General features: G+C 45.3%; 2 protein-coding genes and 1 long non-coding RNA gene across 4 annotated transcripts in view; 2 read left to right on the top strand and 1 right to left on the bottom strand.

Annotated features, from left to right (window-relative positions):
- The window catches only part of LOC102767599 (zinc finger protein OZF), a 99,061-nt gene extending 83,592 nt beyond the window's left edge, over positions 1 to 15,469 (top strand). For both annotated transcript variants that reach the window (XM_006765343.2, XM_015565057.1), the window contains 2 exons: positions 11,538 to 11,661; positions 12,938 to 15,469. In XM_006765343.2, coding sequence (XP_006765406.1) covers positions 11,541 to 11,661; positions 12,938 to 14,175 — 1,359 coding nt within the window. In that variant the 5' untranslated portion in view covers positions 11,538 to 11,540 and the 3' untranslated portion in view covers positions 14,176 to 15,469. The remainder of the gene's footprint in view (positions 1 to 11,537; positions 11,662 to 12,937) is intronic.
- Positions 871 to 2,451, top strand: LOC102767314 (zinc finger protein 501-like). Its single transcript, XM_015565056.1, has one exon. It carries the CDS (start codon positions 931 to 933, stop codon positions 2,425 to 2,427), a length of 1,497 nt encoding a protein of 498 aa, XP_015420542.1. The 5' UTR covers positions 871 to 930; the 3' UTR covers positions 2,428 to 2,451.
- On the bottom strand, positions 10,441 to 16,664 carry LOC107183333. The gene is made up of 3 exons (XR_001514115.1): positions 16,653 to 16,664; positions 16,146 to 16,148; positions 10,441 to 11,330 (listed from the first exon to the last, which is right to left on the bottom strand). It is a non-coding gene; the product is annotated as an uncharacterized LOC107183333 (long non-coding RNA).
- Positions 16,665 to 17,954: the final 1,290 nt, after the last annotated feature.

Here is a 17,954-nt window from a genome sequence, read left to right as displayed (position 1 = left end):
GAAGAGGGACAGAGAGATAGAAATATCAGTGATGAGAGAGAATCATTGACTGGCTGCCTCCTGCACGTTCCCTAACTGAGGGGCATGTGCCCTTGACTGGAATCAAACTTGGAACCTTTCAGTCCACATGCCAAGCTCTATCCATTGAGCCAAACCAGCTAGGGCTGTCTTTCTATAGAACTCAGAATATTTGTGTTTTGTGAGCTTGTACAGTAGAAGATGCAAGGAGAACCCTGTTTTATTTCCCCAGCGGGAACATGCAGCATGATTTAAAGGGTTGCCTGGCCCTTGTGAGTTGCAACTCGCGCGAGGTATGACATAAAGGTGGTGCTTAGATCATACCAGGAACCTGCTCTTGTCCAACAGAGTTTAGGTTGAGGTGCCACTGCCAGCAGCTCCTATTTCTACCTTTTCACTCCCATGCTTGACACTTCCCTGACTTATCTTTTAATCTGTGACTTCCTGGTTTCTGGCTACCTTCACCTTTTTGCCTTTTCCAGCACCTGTTCCTCTGAACTGCTCTATCTGAGGCGTTCTCACATATTGACCTGCACATGTGTTATGAGATGCACAGACGTACTTCACTAGACCCCACTTTTCATATCTTGAATTTTACTTGGAATAAGATGTACAGCTTGCCCACGTCGCCAGTAGACAGGCTCTGTTCAACACTGTTAGTAGACACATGAGCAGACTATCCAGCTTCTGTTCCATGTGGTGCTTGCCATGTTTTTTTCATATTTTATTTGAGATCTTCCTTGTATGGTTATCCTCAGTGGCCCAGATCTTCACAGCAGCATCTTACCAACATTTCCTTCAGATACTTTGCTGTCAGACAATTGCATGTAAACAACGTGTTAATGTGCGACACGCTTTTGCAATGAGACTTCTCCTGGCACCACAGTGGACATTGATTTCATCACCATTTTTATGTTTTCAGGTTGTTGGCATAAAACGGGTGATACGGAGGCCTGTTCTGAGCAGAGTGTATCTGTACAAGTGGAGTCACAGGTTAGTGTTTCTAAGACAGCTCCAGCCACCCAGAAGAGCCATCGGTGTGGAAGGTGTTTCTCTGTGTTCAAAGACATTCTGCACCTGACTGAGTCACAAGCAGCAGACTTTGAGCAGAAAGCCTTCTTCAGTGACGCACGTGTGAGAGGCTTCTGTTTCAGTGCGAACCCTCCCCGTCCACAGAGTGAAGCAGGTGGAGAGAAGCCCTGGAAAGAAGCTGTGGACAGGGCCTCGTCTGTGGCCAGGTGCAGCTTCTCCTTATCAGGGCTGCCTTCATCCAGTAGGGAGGGTGGGGAAGTCTTCCCAGCCATCTCAGAGCTTGTCCAGCACCAGACCCCTCACAATACTGAGGAGCCACACAGTGGCAGTGAGATTTCAGGAGAATTTCTGAAAAGAAAAAGGCATCACCAATGGGATGATTGTGAAAAAGCAGCCAGCCACAACCAAAACCTTGTTCAACATCAGGGCGTCTGCTCTGGGGAAGAGAAATATGAGTGTAATACACGTGGGAAAGTTCTTACATGTATCTTTAACCTCAATAGACATAGGAGAATTCACGCTGGAGAAAAGTCCTATGAGTGCACTGACTGTGGGAAGCTGTTCAATCACAGCTCTTCCCTCACAAGACACCACAGAGTTCACACGGGAGAAAAACCGTATGAGTGCAGTGACTGTGGCAAGCTTTTCAATGACAGGTCATCCATCAGAAATCACCAGAGAGTTCACACTGGAGAAAAACCGCATGAGTGCAGTGAATGTGGGAAATCCTTCAGTCGAAGGCTTCACCTCACTAAACACCACAGAGTTCACACTGCGGAAAAACCTTACAAATGTAGTGAATGTGGAAAATCATTTAGGTGCAGTTATGGCCTCTCTGTCCACAAGAGAGTTCACACTGGAGAAAAGCCTTACAAATGTAATGAATGTGGAAAATCATTTAGTCGCAGCTATGTCCTCTTTACCCACCAGAGAGTTCACACTGGAGAAAAGCCATTTCAGTGTAGTGATTGTGGGATGTCCTTCAGTCACTACTCTAACCTCTTTAAACACAACAGAATTCACACTGGAGAAAAACCTTATGAGTGCAGTGAATGTGGGAAGTCCTTCCATCAGGGGTATTCACTCACTAAACACAACAAAGTTCACACTGGACAAAAACCATATAAGTGCAATGAATGTGGTAAATCTTTTAAGGAAAATTCTTCCCTCCTTATCCACAAGGGAGTTCACACCGGAGAAAAGCCGCATGGATGTAGTGTTTGTGGGAAGTGCTTTCTGCGAAGATCTAACCTCATTCAACACCTCAGAGTTCACACTGCTGAAAAACCTCATGAGTGCAGTGAATGTGGGGAATCTTTTCGCTTCAAATATGTCCTCGTTCAACACTTGAAAGTACACGCTGGAGAAAAGCTTTAAGTGTGCAGGGAATGTTTTACTTTTCTCAGAATAACACCAGAGGAGAAGCTTTTACAAAACCCCATTTACCTGAATGCCAACCCCTGTATCAGATCATACTCTCTGCTAGATGCCTCCTACGTTTCAGGTATAAGTGACGCTTTCAGAAAATGCATCCGACTTGCTAACCTACTCAGGCCTACAACCTGATTGATGACACTGCACATGTTTGTGTGGAAGCTATTTCAACCTAACACTTGGCCCACCTGAAGAGTGTGCATCCGTCACAACCCCTGCATACTCTGGGGCTGTGCTTGAGAAAATTATGAATAACCCCTTCCTGCTCTGGGGCTGTGCTTGAGAAAATTATGAATGTTCCGAGCTCCTGTGTGAACCTTCCTTCCTTTATTTCTGACCGGAGAATTGAGCTGATGCAGGTTTCATCCAGAGCACCCTCCTCAGCTAAGTGCTGCCTCCTTCAGGGCATTGTGATTCTCACTGTGTGTGATGAAGTGTTTCAGGTTCTAATTCATCAATCTGCAAACCTCTTGCTGCCCTCTGCTCTGGTTTATGATCTTTATGTAAAGCTGTTTTTCCTTTAATTTTGTTGGTTCTATTCTCTCCCTGGGACGATTGAAAGGAAAGATGTGATGTGTCAGCATGGACAGGTGAACAGATATGGTGGGTCCCAAACTTTGTGTGCGTTGGAAGGCACAGCTTGATGGCAGCAAATCACTCTTTCTCCAATAATGGCTGATTTTGTGTTGCCAACCAAGGCCTTGAGAGAGAGTGTGCACGACTTTGTGGTTCTGATTTGCTCTCTGGTGCCTCTTATATTGTAGAGCCAGTGGTTGCCCTGAGCAGGCTGCCTTTATTGTGCTCCTGTGAACAATATGAAGTATATTCTCTGTTCACAGTATGTAGTCCACAAGTGTCAGCAATGTTTAGGGGAACTCTCCACGTGCTCCAAGAGGCCATGTGACATGATGTGTGAGATTTCATAGGTTGGTGTCATTTGTTGTAAGCCTCTGAGGTTTAATTAGTATTCGGACATAGACACTGTTTTCATAGTCATAGCAGACACTGCAGTTAAAGTAGATGAAAAGTCGCGGCATTAGGACAGTTGAGAACCACTGCTCTAGGGTGTTGACCTGAAGGTTGTTGCTCAACAGGCAAGAACTCAAAGCTTGAGGAAAGATAATGCTGTAGTCAGTCCCAGGATGTGTCTTTTGTAACCAGTCAGCTTTCCTCTTGATTCCAATGGCCATAGTCTTCACTGCTTGACAACATTTGCTGCCACGGAGGCAAGGCTGTCCCCCCAGGAAATGAGGACTGACATGCAACAAAGTGCCCCGTTCTCACGTGTGCTATTTGGTGAGCCCTGACCTAGAGATAAAGCTGTGAAACTGTCCCATGTGAAATAAACCCACCTGTAACTCCTACACAGGGTGGGGCAACAATAGGCTCACAGTTGTAAGTTCATAGAACACAGAGATTATTCTTTTTTTTTAATCTTTAAATTCTTTATTAGTTAAGGCATTACAAATGTGTCCTCATTCCTCCCTATTAACCCCCATCCTCCCCCCCGCCTCCCCGACTCATGCTCTCACCGCCCTGTTGTCCATGTCCATTGGTTTGGCTCATATGAATGCATACAAGTCCTTTGGTTGATCTCTTCCCCTTACCCCCACACTCCCCTTCTTCCCTCTGGGGATTAACAGAGACCCCGACACTCCCCTCCTTCCCTCTGGGGATTAACAGAAATTATTCTTTTTAAAAAATATTTTTAAAAATACTTTCATTTTTTGTGGAGAAGGGGGAAAGTACAGAGGGGAAGAGAGAGATAAACAGATCTGCTGCCTCTTGAAGGCCCCCATCTGGGGATCCACTTGGGGATTCTGCACTGACCTGAAATCAAACCAGTGACCTTTCAGTGAATGGGATGCCACCCAACCAGCTGAGGACACTTGCCGAGGCAGAGTTTATACCTGTATTATTAATATTAATTATTGTATCATTTTCTATACCAGCAACTCTAAACCTTCTTTTGCCACATCCTGTATTTTCCTACTGCCCTGTTGTAATATCTGTCCTCCTTTCTCGGCCCTCCATGCAGTCATGAATTTTCCTCTTTTGCAGTAGAATAGTTCATACTGTACATAATTATATTGGCACTACTTGGGGTGTACTCTTTTTTTTAAATATATTATATTGATTTTTTACAGAGAGGAAGGGAGAGAGAGAGTTACAAACATCAATGAGAGAGAAACATCGATCAGCTGACTCCTGCACATCTCCTACTGGGAATGTGCCCGTAACCAAGGTACATGCCCTTGACCGGAATCGAACCTGGGACCTTTCAGTCCGTAGGCCGATGCTCAATCCACTGAGCCAAAGCTCAATCCACTAAGCCAAACCCGTTTGGGCTGGGGTGTACTCTAACAAATACTGGCATTCTCCATGCTGCACAGTCATTTTCAGATTGAACACAAATGCTTATGAGAAGAGTGAATTTTTTTTTTATTTCAGAGTAGCACTGAGTTCTGTGAATAAGCACTTTATCGATTGATCTCTCTGTTTTTTGTTATTTCCAGGTTTGGGATATTATAAAAAATAATGTGAGAATATTTCAAATCAGATGTGTATATAGACATAGGCTTTACTTATCAAACTGTTGTGTAGATGAATATTTTACATTTAAGATATGCGGAACTGTGACCCAAAATGATCATGCCTTTTGCCTTTTCAGTAACCCGCAGTATATAAAAATTCCAGTTTTTCTGCTACCCTGCAAGGACATACAATGGGTTACCTTTTCAAATAGGAACCCCGGAAATGAATATTGTGTTAACTTGCTTTCATTTTAATTCCATTTCCCTAAGAATTTTTTATGGTGAACATTTTTTTTTCCATATACTTATTGGCATTGTCTCTGTCTGCTTTGTTAAAATGTCAACTCTGGATCTTTTTCAAATTGTTTAAATAAATTTATTATTTTAACTGAAGGAGGACTGTACCGCCTAAGACATATGTTTGAATTTCCCTTATTCCTCAGGGACTCAATTGACCTCTTGCCATATGGAACCATAGGTTCGCAATACTGGAATGAAAATTGTTTTTCTCAATTATTATGCTATGTACAAATTAAGCCAACTTATATCATAGACTAGTACTTGTACATTTAATCTGCATTGTGAACATTCAGAACCACTCTTACATCTAAGAATTCATTAATACATTAAGTGAAGTCTAGAATTGTAGTATTTGTCAGTTTCTTTGGTGTATATACTCTCATCATGGTCAGTGTTAAACTGCCAGAACCATGGCATTGAACATGGACATGATAAGATCTCCCAGCAGCACATCATTGTATTTCCCACAAACTGATACAGTAGCAACAGATATGCTCCAGAACTTTCATAATAACAGAGTAAAATAATTGGGAAGCCTCAAGTTTTAAACCTTTTTTAAAGTTTGATTTAAGTAAAATTTACATATATATTTATATATATATATAAAAGGTCCAGTGCATGAAAATTAGTGCACTCAGAGGGTGGGTGTCCCTCAGCCCGGACTGCACCCTTGCATTCCAGGACCCCTTGGGGGATGACCACCCGCCAGCTTCTGCCAGCTCCCTGGCGGGATCAGGCCTACACTGGCAGTCAGACATCCCTCTGGTAGCCCTGGACCCCTCAGAGAATGTCCACTTGCCAGTGCTCGCAGCTGTCAGCCAGGCTTGTGGCTGAGTGGAGCTCCCTCTGTGGGAGCACACTGACCTCCAGGGGGCAGCTCCTGTGTTGACCGTCTGCCCCTTGGTGCTCAGTGCGCATCATAGCAACCGTTTGTTATGTGGGAGATATATATTTAACATTTGCTTTTGGTGTTTCCATGTATTCCTGCATCGCTGAAACCAAGTTCCTCCTGCCCTTATCAATGCTGCAATCATGGCATTTAAAATAATGGAAGAAAAATACAGTCTGCCTTTGAAGTAGCTTATGAAATATTCCCATGTAAAAAAGACTTAATGAATCCCATACTAGCTTCCCACCATTAGCTGTCATCATGATGGTTTTGTATCTATTCTCAGGTACATTGTTGGGCTATTTTACCTAAACAGGCACATATATTCGGCTGTTGCCAAATAGCTCAGTGGGTCAGAGAATCATCTCAGTAATGGGAAGGTTGCAAGTTCCATCTCTGGTCAGGACAATTCCAAGCATCAGCCAAAGAAGGTATAAAAGTGGCTCAGTGGATAGAGTGTCAGCCTGCAGACTGAGGGTCTCAGGTTCGATTCCAGTCAAGGGCATGTACCTTGGTTGTGGGCACATCCCCAGTAGGAGGTGTGCAGGAGGCAGCTGATCCATGTTTCTCCCGCGTGATGTTTCTCTCTCATCAATGTTTCAACTCTCTATCCCTCTCCCTCTCTGTAAAAAAATCAATTAGATGTATCTAAAAAAATGGTTCTTTCTCTATATTCCTACTTTTCTCTCTCTCAAAATCAATATATATGCTTTTACCACCCAGTCAGTCCACACACTTGTGAACACCAGGGCCCCGTGGTGGCCAGCAGCCAGGGTTCTCTTGGGGGCAGAGCAGGCAGTGATGCAGAAAGGAGTATGAGTGGTGCCAGGGCTGTCAGTGTAGCAGGTGGGGGCCTGGGCTGAGCTACACCAGCACCCACAGGGGACGATGACACAGTGTGCTCCCTGGACTAAAACCAAAGCAGCTGGGAGAAGCTCTGGGCTGGGATGTGTGCCTTGTGGTCTCTGCACCTTCCAGCCAGGGGTTGAGCCTGGACTATTGCACCTTCAGGGGTTGAGGAGCCCAGATTCCTCTCAGGTGTCAGGGCAGGGATCAGCGGTGGCTGCTGGGCAGCTCGGTGTGGGCAGGAAAACTCAGGGTGGTTCCCAGGGAGAGTTGGTGCTGGGCCGTGTGTGTGGCTCTGAGGCCCTCTCTAGTCCCAGTCCAGGCAGCAGCTGCTCCATTCTTTGGGGCCATGGTTAGTGGGAGATGGAGCAAGCTCTGCGGCATGCGTTCTTGGGGCGTTGTGACCTGGGAGTGAGCATGTGCTCCCAAGAAAACTTGTGACCCAGGCAGGGCCAACCTAGTCCATGGTAATGAGGTGCTCCAGCCATTGAACTGCCCGGAGGGAGAGGAGCTCTCTGCAGAGGTTGTTTCCCTGTCTGCCCCGCCGGAGGGGTTGCTGGCTGCTGAGCCATGTGGTCCTCTGGTGGGTTGGAGTGACTGGAAAATTAGAAAGTGAATGAGATGGTAGATATTTATCAATCTAGGGAGAGAAGATGGCCCTGAATGTTCTTCCATGGGTAAACATCCAGCCGGGCCTGCATGCTAAGAGTCAGCCAGGATAGTTCTCCAGAGGTAAATAAGTACAGAAATTTACAAGGAGACAATCAGGACGGTAAACTTCCACAGAATTTCAAAAATCCTGCCCCAAAGTCACCATAACGGGGCAGGATATGCAATAGATGAAATAATATTTGAGAGAATGAGGGTCCTTCCATCTGTCTCAAGAAATCATCTTTGGAAAATCGAGTACAACCTCCATATGGTCTCCACTGGATTCTCTAGTTTAAGAAAACTGCCATTTGGCATCCTGTGTCGCTGGCAGGGCTTTTTGACATTAGAAACCTGGGTGTCTCTTCATAAGAACAGTTGCTAGTTCACCACAGGTTCATGCACAGAGTGAATGGAAACCGCAGGGTCACCATTGATGTGAATGTGAGCATTTTTACCATCCGATGGGGCACTCACCTGGGCAACGCAAAAGGTGAGACTTGGAAGCAGGGTAGTGCCTGGTGTTTATTTCAAAGAACATGGATGCCGGATGCTTGTGCTCTGGTACCTTCCCGATCCACACCCTTGCCATGTTCGCCTTCACCTCCACCACAGTGGGGAGCCCAGGCAGCCATAGATTTACCCAGGGTCACACGCACAAGTGGGTCCTGAGTTTGCTGCCAATGACATCTGGCCAACATCCTTTTTTTGAGGTTCACTCCTTTGAATCTTGCCAGTGACAGTTTAGGGCAACCTGGGGACAAAGGCCGGCTGGATGAGGAGACAGGGACCCATCCTGACGGACTTCCACTGTCATTTCCTACCCATCCCCACTCCTCTCCTTGGCCCTGCCCAGTCCCCGACAAGAGGCTGGCACCGTATGGTCGCAAACTGGGCCCATCAAGTATGTCAGGTTCCGCTGCTGCACCCGGATGTTGGTTGCAGCCTGCGATGTGCTGTGATCAATGAAATGGGTTGGGAGTGAAGCTGTGACCTCTGACAGAAGAGTCTGGAACCATTGAGACTGTCCATAAACAGTTTATCTCTGATAACACCCAGCGTGTACGATCATGGAGCTTCTCCTTTATTTCCATTCCAGGAGAACCAGGGTGTTCATGTGCTATGAACAAGAAAGAAGCCTTCTTAGTATAAGCTACTAAAGCTTTTAACAACTAGCCTGTCCTAATGGGAATGCATCCCCTATTCTCCCCTCTAGGAGGCAGCAGAGCATAACATTAGAAGCCAGAGCTCTGTTGGAGACACAGGGGTTTGACTTCCAGCCCTGCCTTTTACTAACTCTACAATCAGGCAATTTACCTTGAGTCTCTGAGCCCGGATTTCCTCCCCATAAAATAGTTGGTTAAATCATCTCAGGTGTGGAGAGGATTAAATGAAATAACAATAATGCAGGTAAAGCATTGAATCCCGGGCCTGGCACATGCAGTGAACATTCAGTAACTCTTAGCTCCGTAGCTTCACAATGTGTACTGACCACAGACATTCAAACAATGTAGGAAATGTCAGCCTGTTGGCCTCTATATCCTTTCAGAATCATCACTTCATCACTTATGAAAGAGAATCACTGATAGGCTGCTTCCCGTCCCTCCCCTCTCTGTGGGAAATGAGCCGGCAACCCATGTATGTGCCCTGACCATGAATAGAACCATGAACTCCTGGTTTGTAAGCTGATGCTCAACCACTGAACCACACTAACTGGGCTATAGTATTTTAAAATATTTCTTTAAATGCATGTATTTTTTTTATCATTGATAGGATTACAGATGTCTGCCATTTCCCCCTGTGTATATACATATATTCTTCTTATCATTGATAGTATTACAGATGTCTCCCATTTCCACCTGTATATATACAGATATCCTTTGGTGGATCTATTCCAGGCCTCCCTTCCTCCCTCCCCTCAGAGATCTGTCAGTTTGGACCAGTTAAGCCCACCTCCAGTCCCAAGATCTTGTCCTCCAGCTCCCACTGTGGGGCCTCAACACCTACTCACCAAGGTCATTGGCTGGGATGAGCCCTCCTCTGGGGTAGAAAGAACTACATTACCCAGAAAGGACTGCGCCAGCGTCAGAGGAGGTAAGGTGCATTTTGGTCCCGCATATCCTGTTAGGGCGGGACTTCCGGCGTCCTCCTTCTGGCGGTCGTTTCTCCCTCTTCCGGGGGCTCAGGACTCGCAAGCTTAGCGCTCTGGTGGCGAGTAGGAGGAGGTGGCGGAGGCAGCGTCCCCGCTGGGCAGGGTGTCTCTGAGGCTGCTTGCGTCACAACGGGCCGTGACTGGGTCCTCCGTGTCTCCCGGACTCCTCTCTGCTTCCGGAGTTCTACCGCCCTCACCTCATCCGCCCTCCCGCCTGGGGGGTGGGTGCCGGTCCCGCCTGCAGCCCAGGTCTCAGCGCCGGAACAGTGAGTGGCTTGAGGGTGCCCCGTGGTGAGACCCGGTGGGAGTGCGAGTCAGGGTTGTGTGGGTCAAGGGAGCAGAGCAGAAGGCACCACGTGATGGAAGGGGCCTGGAAGCCACCTCAGGAAGGAGGACCCTGTAGGTGATGAGGTCACTGGCAGGTGCGCACTGGACTTAGCCCGGAGGGATGCGGGCATCACCCGACCCGGGGCTGGGCCAGGGCCCTGAGCACCCTGAGCCCATAGGTCCTGGCGGTGGTTGCCAGGCATCTGGACATGAGGCCTGATGAGTTTCTCAGTAGGTGATGTGGAAGGAAAACACAGGGAGGGAGGCCTTTGTAACAGGGCTCAAGGCTGCCTCCATGAGTGTGGACTCTCAGAGTTGGTGTAGAACTTATTCCTGTTTGAATTTTCCAAGCAGTCACTACACCACACATGCTGAGTAATGAGTAGGAAGTCAAGGAGATGACTATGAAACCGTGGGTGCGGGAGTGCAGATGTGAGAGAGGAGTGGAGAAAGAGTGATGTGCCCTAGGAGAGGGCATGTGCAGTCATGCAGCAGGGCCCTGGCATTGACATAAGAGGGAATGAAGGTTGAGTCCATTACCTGCTGATAATACAGGGTGGTGAGTTCCAGGTTAATTCCTGGAAAGAGGGTGGATTGTGATGGTATAACCTTGGTGGAAAGCTTAGGTGAAATATGTGTGCACACCGGCCTATTGTTGTTGTTGGGCTGGTTCAGTGACCAATAGGAAAAGGATAGCATACATCAGTGTCCTCTGGGCTTGAAAATCTCCACGGGCTTTGGGAGTGAGAAGGGGAAGAGAGAAATACGTTACAGAGGTGGTGAATTCGAATTTTGGAAAAGAAGATGATTAAGAAATAAACTGTGTTCATCACGGCATATTTGTGTTACATTTGACATGGTGCCTCTGGGAATGAAGCTGTGTGACAGAAGTGAATTATGTCCACGACATAGTGCACAGTAATGGCCTCAGCACCCTGAGATTGGGTTCAGAGGGTTGAGGTGAGACCATAATTATCAGGGTCTTACAATGAGAATCCAGGGGACAACAGTGGATTGCCTGAGAAGCACTGTGTCAAATCCTCATACTCTCATCATGGATACCATCTATTCCTCCCTTGTGTTCATGATACCCACTGTATTGAAAAGCAGCAGTGTGGCCTACATGTGAGTCCCAGAGCAGAGGTATCATCTGTATGATCATGTACCCTGAGTATTGTGGGAAGACAGAGTATCAGTAGGAATATAAGGAGAGAGTGACTCTGATGGATGCACGGCCTGCTATTTTCTGTGATGTGGGAGTGGAGGGAGCAGATGGATATGGAGAGTGGGAAGGATGACAAAAGTAAAAGCCTAGGACAGAAGCTGATCATGGACTGAACTGTCCCCGTCACGACAGGATATGGACTTTGAGGACGTGGCCATTGCCTTTTCTGAGGAGGAGTGGGGGCTCCTTGATGAGGCTCAGAGACTTCTGTACTGCGATGTGATGCTGGAAGTGTTTGCACTGGTCTCATCTGTAGGTAAGACCTTCACATTGTCCCAGGGTCCTGAGGTGATGCCCTTTCTTCCTTTATTCTCAAAACATAGCTTTCTCCCTCCCACAGCCAGACCGTGAGTTCTGCTCATTCCTGCCACTGACTTGTCAAATGTGCTGTGGTTGCTATTGTTGAGCTGTATGGAGAGCCCTGACCAATGGACTCCACAAACATCCCTGATACCCATTGCCTCAAAAAGTGCCGAAATTGTATGGAAATTGGGAGTCTTACTGGCAACTTAATGGGTCCCATCTTCCTCTTCCTCTCCGTGGGAGGGTGACAATACCCACATTTATTCCCTTCTACCCCCTTCCTCTAGGGGAAGGTGCTTTATGACAGCCTGTGCCAGGTTGTGTTCTCCACTTATATGAACCATGGGCCCTTCTCCAATTGTTGTTTATAATATTACCTTAGCTGAGTACTGCTGCGGGCCAAAATGCCCTTGGCCAGAGCTGGCTGCTCTCTATTATCTTTCATTAATACTTGGAATATTTAGGGTTTATGCATCGGTAGAGTAGAAGATCAGGGAGAACCCTGGGTTACTCATAGGATGAACATGCAAGAGGTTCTCAGAGGAGATTGGGCCTTGCTGAATGACAACTGGGGGGAAGGTATGACATAATGGTGGTGGTCAGGTGGTACCAGGAACCAGCGAATTTCCAACAGTGTTTAGGGGCAAGTGGCACTAGCTACAGCCCATTTCTACCTTCTCTTTCCCACTGTTGACATTTTGCTGACGTGCATTTCATCTGTGACTTCCTGGCTTATGGCTACAATCACCTTTGTCACCTTTTTGCATCACCTTCCCCCTCTGCACTGCACCCTGTGCAGTATTCTCCTACATGGACCTGCACATGTGTGATAGGTGCACATACAGGCTTAAGTAGTCATCAAAGACTTGCTACTTGCTTATGGAATTTTACTTAGAAGAAGACATAACCAACCTTCTGCACAGCTTGCTCCTGTCACCAGCAGACCAGCCCTGCTCAGCACTGTTAGCAGAGGCCTGAGCTGGAGATGCATCCTCTCTTCCATGTGGTCCTTGCCGTGTGTGTCATGTTTCAGGTGAGGTCTTCCCTGTTTTGTGACCTTCAGAGGCCCAGACCTTCACAACAGTTTCTTGTTAATCCTTCCTGCACCTCTCTTATTTTCATAAAATTGCAGAGAACCCCTGTATTAAGTGCAAAACACTTTAGCAATAGCACTTCCCCTGTCTGTCACCACAGTCAACTTCAGTTCCTTCTCAATTCTCTTTTTTCAGGTTGTTGGCATAAAATGGATGATGCGGAGGCCTGTTCTGAGGAGAGTTTATCTGTACAAGGAGAGTCACAGGTCAGGGCATCAAAGACAGAGCCAGCAACCCAGAGGACCCATCTGTGTAAGCGGTGTTTCTCAGTGTTCAAAGACATTCTGCACCTGACTGAGTCACAAGCAGCAGACTTTGAGCAGAAAGCCTTCTTCAGTGACGCATGTGTGAGAGACTTCTGTTTCAGTGCAAACCCTCAACAGAAACAAAAGTTTTCCAGTGGAGAGAAGTCCTGGAAAGACGTCTTAGACAGGGCCTCCTTTGTGACCTGCTGCAGCTTCTATTTACCTTCTATGCCTTCAACCAGTAGGGAGGTTGGTTGGAAAGTCTTCCCAGACATCTCAGAGCTTCTCCACCACCAAACCCCTCTCAACACTGAGGAGCCACACAAGGGCAGTGAGATTTCACAGAACTATGTTGGTGGAAAAAGTCTTCAGCAGACTTGTAACTATGAGAAATTTGGCAGCCGCTACCAGAAAGTTGTTCACCATCAGGGTGCCTGCTCTGGAGAAGTGAAATATGAGTGTGACAATTGTGGGAAAGTTTTTAAACGGATCTTTCACCTCATTCAACATGGAAGAATTCACACTAGAGAAAAGCCCTATGAGTGTACTGATTGTGGAAAATCTTTTAGGAACTATCGTAACCTCCTTAACCACAAGAGAGTTCACACTGGAGAAAAACCTTTTGAATGTAGTGATTGTGGGAAGTTCTTTGGACTAAAGTCTACACTCATTCGACACCGCAAAGTTCATACCGGAGAAAAGCCTTATGAGTGTAGTGATTGTGGGAAGTCCTTCAGGTTAAGCTCTCACCTCAATGAACACAACCGTGTTCACACTGGAGAAAAACCCTATGGGTGTACTGATTGTGGAAAATCTTTTAAGCATAATAGTACTCTCCTTAGCCACAAGAGAGTTCACACTGGAGAAAAACCTTTTGAATGTAGTGATTGTGGGAAGTTCTTTAGACGAAAGTTTACCCTCAATCGACACTACAGAGTTCATACCAGAGAAAAGCCTTATGAGTGTAGTGATTGTGGAAAGTCCTTTAAAGAAATACATTCGCTCATGGAGCACCACAGATGTCACACTGGAGAAAGGCCATATAAGTGTAGTAAATGTGGGAAATGTTTTAGATGGAAACCTAACCTTTTTAGACATCTGAGAATTCACATGGGAAAAAAGCCTTAAATGTGCAGGGGACCTTTTATCTTTCTCACTCTACAACACTAAAGGAGACTTTAATCCTTTGGTCTGAATATAAACCCTTTTATCTCAACATACACTGTGCGAAATTCCTCATACATTTGAGGTACATGTGAGGCCTGAGGGAGCTGCATTGCACTTGCTAACTTCTGAGGACTCCCACCTCATTGCTGTCACTGCGAGTATTCAGGAGGCTGAAGCGACCTCCTCTACCACCTGGCCCACCTGAATGGTGTGCATAGTTTTCTGCGGGCTCCGGGAAAAGGAATTCTGTGTTCTCCCTTGTGCTTGAGAAAGTTATGAATTCTTCGAGCTCTTGGCTGTATCTTCAATCTTTTCTCTCTGACGTGAGAACTGACTTGACCCAGGTTTCATCCAGAGCACCCATCCTCAGCTAAGAAGTGCGACCTCTCTCGGGGACATTTTGGACATCACTTGATGCTGTGGTGAATCATTTCAGGTTCAAATTCACTAACATGCAAACCTCTTACGTTCCTCTGCTCTGGTTTATGATCTTTTTTGGAAAGGGTTTTTCCTTTCAACCTTTAATTTTGTTGGTTCTTTTGATTCCTTGGGATGACGGAAAGGAAAATAGTCCTCTGTCAGCATGGAGAGGTGAACAGATATGGTGGGTCCCAAACTTCTTGTGCTTTGGAAAGCACAGCATGATTTCAGAACAGCACTCTTTGTCCAATATTGGCTCATTTTGTGTTGCTCACCAAGGCCCTGAGAGAAAGTGTGTATGACTTTGTGGTTCTAATCTGGTGCCTCTATTATTGGTTGTGTCATGGTCACCCAGAAAAGGAGGCCTTTGTTGTGCTTCTGTGAACAATATGAAAATTAGTCTCTGTTCACAGCATTTATTACATAATTCTCAGCAATGTATCAAGGGATTCTTACCCCCATGCTGTAAAGGAGCCAGGTAACATGATGTATAAAATGTCATAGGCTGGTGCCATTGGTTTTAAGACACTAAGGTTGAGATTGAACCACAATTAGGACAGAAACACTGTGTTCATCGTGAGTGGATAAGACTGGAGTAAATTTCATGAAAAGTGCTTCTTCTCATCGTTATCCACAAATGGTCGGTGGGCTGTGGCTTGTGTGATCTGTGTGTACAGACATTCTCAGGACCTCCATCACTGTCTCCTGTGGCTGAAATAATTGGCGGAAAAAATAATGTAATAGTTGTTTGGATTCCCCTCGCCCATCTCGGATGTTCACCTCAAGGTTTGCTCAACAGGCAAGACCTCCAAGCTAGAGGCAGGATAAGCATGTAATCAGTCCCACGATGAGTCTTTTGTGATTGCTGTTGATTCTGATGGCAATAGTCGGCACTGCTTGACAATATTTGCTGCCATTGAGACAAGGCCAGTCCTCTCAGGAAATTAGGAGGGAGAGGGTAGAGTCCTTAATAGTCTTTCCATTTTAATTTTCTAGCAAGACAAGAATATCTAGGTCTTTATTTAAAAATACTTTTAAGGCTTTATGTAGGTATCTTTATAACTGAAATGTAACAAAATGTACTGTTCTTTTCTCATGCGTACTATTTTGTGAGCTTGGACATATGGATCAAGCTGTAATACCATCACCTGTGAAACTTCTCTCTCACCCATATACAGGTTAGGGGCAAAGTAGGCTTAAAGATGTCAATATGCAAAACTTAAGAGTTTATTCTCTTTTTAAAAATAAGTGTTTTATATATTTTTAAAACAACTTATTGGCTTTTTAGAAAGAGAGGGAAGGAGGCAGAGAATGAGAAATGGTGATATGGAAAAGATGCAGCTAACAGCTGCCTCCTGCCCGCCACCTACAGGGCCTCCGGGCAGGAATGGAACCCGTGACTTTCAGGGCAAGGGATGGTGCCCAACCAACTGAGGCTCACTGGCAGGGAAGAGTTTCTTTCTGTACTATTATTCATTATTGTATTAATTTCCATACCAACAACTCTACACCTACTTGTGCCACACCCTGGATATTCTTATTGCCCTTTTATAATCTCCCTTCCTGCCTCTCGGCTCTCCATGAAGTCACAGATCTTCCTTCCTTCACATAGAATAGTTCATATTTTTCTGACTTTATAAGCACTAGAAGGTGTGCAGTCTTTAACAAGTACTGGCTTCCTCCATGCTACACAGTTATTTTGAGATTCAACACTAATGTTTATGTGGATAGTGACTTTTTTATTGCTGAGTAGTACTGTGCTCTATGGCACCGAATTTATCCATTGGTCTGTCCATGGTTTTGGTTATTTCCAGGTTTGGGGTTTTTTAAATATTATCTTCAGTTTCTATAGAGATGTATGTTTTTTTTTTTGTTTGTTTGTTGTTGTTTTTTTAATATATTTTATTGATTTTTTTACAGAGAGGAAGTGAGAGATATAGAAAGTTAGAAACATCGATGAGAGAGAAGCATCGACCAGCTGCCTCCTGCACATCTCCCACTGGGGATGTGCCCGCAACCCAGGTACATGCCCCCGACCGGCATCGAACCTGGGACCTTTCAGTCCGCAAGCCGACGCGCCAAACCGGTTTCGGCGAGATGTACGTTTAACTTCTCAAACTATTGCCGTGTAGGTGAATGTTTTACATTTAAAATATGGGGGACTGTAGCCCAGAAGGGTCATTCTCTTTGTCTTCCCACTAACCCACTGTATATAAAAATTCCAGTTTTTCTGCTACCCTGCCAGCACGTGCAGTGGTTAACCTTTTTAAATAGTAGCCCTGGAAAAGAATATAGTGTTAACTCACTTTTGTTTAAATTCCATTCATGTAAGAAATTTTTATGGTGAGTGTTTTCTCATACGTTTACTTACACTGTCTTTATCTCTTTTGTTAAAATGTCGGCTCAGCATCTTTTCAAATTGTTTAAATAAATTTATTATTTTAAGTTAAAGGAGTCCTATGCAGCATCTAACACCAATATTTGAATTTCACTCATTCCTCAATGACTCCATGAATTCTTTGCCATATGGAACCATAGGTATTTTGTGTGTTTTTTAATGTAATTTTATTGATTTCAGAGAGGGAGAGAGAGAAATATCAATGATGAGAGAGAATCATTGTTTGGTTGCCTCCTGCACGCCCCTGACTGGGGATCGAGCCCACAACCTAGGCATGTGCCTTTGCCTGGAATCAAACCTGGTACCCTTCAGTCCGCAGGCCGATGCTCTATCCACTGATCCAAACCAGCTAGGGCAGAACCATAGGATTTGAATACTGAAAGCAAAATTGTTTTTCCACAAATTTATTTATTTGGTTGTTTGTAAAGAGCAGGGTTTAATTTTATTTTCTTAATATTTCTGTTTTTTAAAAAATATTTTTTATTGATTTTTTAAAGAGAGGAAGGGAGAGGGGGAGAGAGAGTTAGAAACATCTATGATAGAGAAACATCGATTCAGCTGCTTCCTGCACATTCCCTACTGGGGAGGTGCCTGCAACCAAGGTACATGCCCTTCACCAGAATCAAACCTGGGACCCTTCAGTCCGCAGGCCAATGCTCTATCCACTGAGTCAAACCATCTAGGGCAACTCATTTTTTAATTTACACTGCTAGATGCAAATTTTTGCATTTAGCACCTGCACTCTGTAAATGGTTGTTGGTATATTTGGCAACTTCTCTACTGAATGCAATCATTTTGAAGGCAGTGCTTTCCCCCCCTTGTGTACTCTCAAGGGTTTTGCACATATGAGATGCTCAATAATGTTTGTTGAATGAAATTAGCTAGTTGCAGCCTGTTCCTATTGTTGTTTTAACTCAACACA

The sequence above is a fragment of the Myotis davidii genome, unplaced genomic scaffold, assembly GCF_000327345.1.
Source record: "Myotis davidii unplaced genomic scaffold, ASM32734v1 scaffold1100, whole genome shotgun sequence".
Classification (NCBI taxonomy): Eukaryota; Metazoa; Chordata; class Mammalia; order Chiroptera; family Vespertilionidae; genus Myotis; species Myotis davidii.
Note: the sequence above shows the minus strand (reverse complement) of the source record. Positions and strands in the feature narration are given on the sequence as shown.